Source organism: Gavialis gangeticus, unplaced genomic scaffold (assembly GCF_001723915.1).
Source record: "Gavialis gangeticus isolate Ggan-Ray unplaced genomic scaffold, GavGan_comp1, whole genome shotgun sequence".
NCBI classification, from domain to species: Eukaryota; Metazoa; Chordata; order Crocodylia; family Gavialidae; genus Gavialis; species Gavialis gangeticus.
The window spans coordinates 48,768,212-48,769,602 of NW_017729000.1; the positions used below are offsets into that span (position 1 = coordinate 48,768,212).

The 1,391-nt window shown below is 38.9% G+C and overlaps 1 protein-coding gene across 1 annotated transcript in view; it reads left to right on the plus strand.

Annotated features, from left to right (window-relative positions):
- Positions 1–767: 767 nt before the first annotated feature.
- ZMAT2 (zinc finger matrin-type 2) overlaps positions 768–1,391 on the plus strand; it is a gene marked incomplete at its 5' end in the record, with an annotated part of 45,899 nt that continues 45,275 nt past the window's right edge. Inside the window, one exon of the mRNA XM_019506005.1 lies at positions 768–891. Within this exon, the coding sequence (XP_019361550.1) occupies positions 768–891 (124 nt within the window). The remainder of the gene's footprint in view (positions 892–1,391) is intronic.

Here is a 1,391-nt window from a genome sequence, read left to right on the forward strand (position 1 = left end):
GAAATGTTTCCTTTTTTCCTGCTGCTTTTCTTTTCTGAAAGCCAGGAAAGGGGCGTTAGTCATGGACTAACTGATTGTGAATCTTGTGCAGTTGTTCACCTGAGATCTGTGTCTTGGCTTTACAATAAGAGGGATATGAAAATATCTGACCAGAGAAAATGGAAGGTTTTTTATAAAGTTTATTTTGTGTATGTCTTGCCTAGTGTATACAGGTTTTATCAGTATTAAGTTGGATACTTGGATCTAATAACTGACTTGTTGCTTTGTTTCTTTTATTTCCTAGCCATGTCAATAAAAGCTCTTTAATCCTTCATGTGCAGTCTAGGTGTCTGTGCATGTATGTACATCTCTACACATTAAGACCCTCAAGAATTTATCCTTGCCTTATCTGGCTTCCTAACAGTCTCTTTTGGATTCACATTTAATTGGCTTAATCAAGAAAACTTAAAATTTTCACTTTGTGCTTGGAAACCCTGTCTCCAAACACACAAGTAATCCATGTACCTGTGCCTATTTGAAAGACAGGGATGAGTATTTTGTGAAACTTGGAAAATTTAATTTGCTATTTGGTTCAGTCCTTGTGGAATCTCTTGACAGGTTTTCTATTCCCGCACAGCAGTATCTTTCTGTGCTAGAGCCCCTGTTTCTGGCTGTGGGTAGATGGGGGTGACTGAAATTGAGTGATCTTGATTTGTCAGTGTGGCCCAGCAAACCAAATCATTCGAGCTCTCTCCAGGCTCGGTCTCATTGCTGAGAATAGAATGTGATATATCCTAATTCATTTGGTTCTCTCACAGACTAAGAACTTGGACTTCCGCCGAAAGTGGGACAAAGATGAATATGAGAAACTTGCAGAGAAGAGACTCACAGAAGAGAGAGAGAAGAAAGATGGTGGGTAACACATTGAATCCAAGCAAACTCTCCTCATTTTGCAATGAGTAACCTAACTTCTTTGAATGCGTAAAGGGAAAGCTGCTAGAAGAAAAATGCCAAATGGAAGCAATTGGAATTTAGGGCTGGCTCATTCTGTTCCTTTTTCTCTGCTTGCCATAGAATACAGTCCAAGGCAGAAACACTTACTAAGAACCTTATTCCTTTCCTTTTCTTTCTTTCTTCTATATGGAGGTGGAGGAGGTGGAAAATTCTCAGTGTCTTAAACTGTGATTCTTTAGCAATCTCCCTGTTGTAATCTGTTGCTAACCCTTCTCTTCCTTACAATGCAGGTGAAGATTATTCTTTACTTAAATCTCAACATGAACTGTACAATTTGATAGCTTCCCATAGTTTTTCACTGAGAGAGGTCAATTAGAGATCCTACGTTCTAAGTTCCCCACCACTCCTGAAAAATTCTGTTGTTTGAATTTGTTTATTTTTAGGCAAACCAGCCCAGC